This window comes from Phytophthora ramorum, assembly GCF_020800215.1.
Source record: "Phytophthora ramorum isolate Pr-102 chromosome Unknown Phyram_PR-102_s0001, whole genome shotgun sequence".
Classification (NCBI taxonomy): domain Eukaryota; phylum Oomycota; class Peronosporomycetes; order Peronosporales; family Peronosporaceae; genus Phytophthora; species Phytophthora ramorum.
The window spans coordinates 5,990,415-5,993,197 of NW_027150647.1; the positions used below are offsets into that span (position 1 = coordinate 5,990,415).

The 2,783-nt window shown below is 51.0% G+C and overlaps 1 protein-coding gene across 1 annotated transcript; it reads right to left on the bottom strand.

Moving 5' to 3' along the window:
* Positions 1 to 248: 248 nt before the first annotated feature.
* KRP23_1562 (uncharacterized protein) lies at positions 249 to 2,483 on the bottom strand (the record flags this gene model as incomplete). Its single annotated transcript, XM_067886221.1, has 1 exon — positions 249 to 2,483. One exon carries the CDS (start codon positions 2,481 to 2,483, stop codon positions 249 to 251), a length of 2,235 nt encoding a protein of 744 aa, XP_067752141.1.
* Between the last annotated feature and the right edge of the window lie 300 nt (positions 2,484 to 2,783).

Sequence of the window (2,783 nt, forward strand, 5' to 3'; positions counted from 1 at the left end):
AGAAACCTGAAACCGGAATTGAAGAACGGATGACTCTGGGGCAGTTGTGACTCAGACGCGAATTTTGAAGAGAGTGTGACTTAAAAATGGATTCCAGTATTGACAATGCTGAAAAGCAGGTTGGAGCGACAAGTTCTGAAACGAGAAAGATGTATTCCTGGACGTTAAGAGTACGACACTACTACATGCAAATTAAGTAGAGTGGAAACAGCGTCCAGAATTTGCCGACTTGAATCGGGGCTCAGACTTCAGATTTCCGTAGTTTCCGTCTCTTCGTCATCATCCACGATCTCGTTGTCAGGATGTCCTCGTACGATCCAGTTGGGCGCACGACGCGGAAGCGGGATAGTTCGAGCACGTATTTTCGCGGGGATATGCTTGGTTCGCTGAATCTCATTCGCCGCTGAAGCCCAAAGTGTACGCTCAGGCTCCCGTTCGTCCACCTCCATCAACTGCTGGCGGAGAGGCTTACGTTTGCCGGTTTTATCGACTGAGCGAGGGTCTTCCCAGATCCAGTGACAGACACGAAACGGCACGGGCCAGATTCCAGGTTCATGAAGCAGAGTTTCGGGGAAGCCTTGAATCTTCATCAGACGCTTGACCTCAGTACGATGCTTCCGCATCAACGAATCTGTTCTTGAGCGGCGTCCGTCATACAAGACCTGAGACTCTTCATCTTGGTCCGGGTCAATGGTGATCCAGTGAAGCAACTCCCACCAAGCCTGGCTGTGGTCTTCCATGAAGGACACAAATTTCTTCAGACCGGCCATGATTGCAGGGCTCAGCTTGGAGGCTTGGTGATAGTAGAAGACCTTGGTGCGTTCAGCAAACATGTGTCTCCACGGGAGCTGTTTCTTGATCCAGGAACCGTTCTTTCTTTTCGGCAAGAGGCTGTCGTACAAGTCGTAGTTCCAGCGTTCTTGAGCGTACCGAATCTCAGTCTTCTGTGGAGCGTAGTTGGGGAAACCTTGAAGCTGGGCCTTGCTCTTCTTACCGAAGAAGTACATCTTGATCCCGAAGTACCTGAACGACGTCGTGATGTCTGGATCAACAATCTCGATCTTGCGAAGCTGCTCCAGGCTCAGATCTTGAAACGGGATATCAGCCAGAGGAGTTGAATCTCGACTGCTGAAAAGGTAATTGGTCTTGGAGTTCAAACGCGCTTTCTTGCGCGCAGATCCCGAGTGAGAATTGGAGTCCTTGGGGCGCTTATTCTGTGAAGAATGCTGAGGAGTCGAGCGAGGCGCTGAATCTTCTGAATCAGAGCTGGACAAGACGGTTAGAGACTTGGGCTTCTCCTCGAGAACGTCGGCCTTGAGGTACTCCACTTCAGCTTCGCCTTCAGCATCGTCGACCTCTTCTTCCTTGTCAACAGTCTCAGGATCAAACGGAGAGTCGCCGTCGCTGCTACTCTGGTCCGAATTTTCAGGAATTAACTGGTCACACACCACTTCGACGAGAGGATGCCAAGGCTCAGGCTGAAGGTTTCGTGCAAACATGTGCTCCAATCTAGTTTCGGCGCGAAGGAAGTACATCTCAGGGACGTACTGCGTCCAAGGAGTTGAGTCCAGTTTTTCGAAATAAATCATGCTCACAAGCATGGTTACGAGAGGCTCCTGATGGAAGACGGGGTGAACTACCTTGTCCCCGCTCACAAACTCAACTGAGGTCTCGTAAGAACACCCGGTGAGCATAGTGTAGCGAACATCCAATCTGAGGTCGTTCCAAACTACACCTCCCGGGAGATTCCCGCGTGCAACTTCCTCCGTCCACTCCAATTCCTCAGTTCCAGAACGAGCATACTCCAAACACGGCAAGCGAGAACTGGGACGTAACGGGAATGAGCCCTTGAAACTGATCCAAGACTCTTTCGCTGCAGACTTGCGAGTCTTCTTCGGTCGTCGAGATTCGGGAGTATGAATTGGATTCTTAGAACCCTTGGACTTGGGACCAGAGTGAGACAAATCTAAGGTCTTGGGCGGAGTTTTCTGCGGAGAGTCTTCATCATCGTCATCTCCAGCTTTCTTGCGCTCAACCATGTAGTCCCCAGGGACGCACCTTGGATCGTCGACAGCGAGGACGTTGATGTTTGAGATCCACGATGAAGGAGGCTTGGTCCGTTTGACGAAGTGCTCGAAGAGGCCTTGAAGTCGTTGCCAATTGGATGTGATTGAGACGTTTGGATCTTGGTTCAAGAAATCGGTGAAAGACCACGAACTCAACTTCTTCTCCATCATGTCTCGACGCAGAATTTCACACCGAGCCTCAGATGTGTTCAGTTGATCTTGGAGCTCAGTGATCTTGTCATCACGCTTGTTTAGCTCCAGCTGGTGCTCTTCGGACATGGATCGGATCGAGGCTTCGAACCGCATCTCAGCATCATCCTTCTGAGCTGACATGTGTTCCAACTCGGATTTCCAGTATGCTTGCATGGCGGTCCACTCGCGTTCAACAGCGTCGACCCTGGAACGCAACTGAAGCATCTCTTGAGTTGGTTTGTTGTTTTGCTGGAGAAATTGAGTACGAAGATGACGATATTGCGAGAGAAGTCGTTTCAAGAACGAGACCATGTTGAAAGTTCGTTCAGCCAAGCGATCGGGTCCGAACACCCCCAAGAGCGAAGCCATTTCTCTCTGCACTGTGAGGGCACTCAACATGCTAACGAGGTTGGAGATCGAAGGAGGCCTAGAGACCACTTTCAGAGTGTTCTGAGCCGACCCAGGACCCAAAAGCGGTTCCAAGTCATGCATGTCAGCGTCGCTGAGGGTCTCAAGCACTTGAAC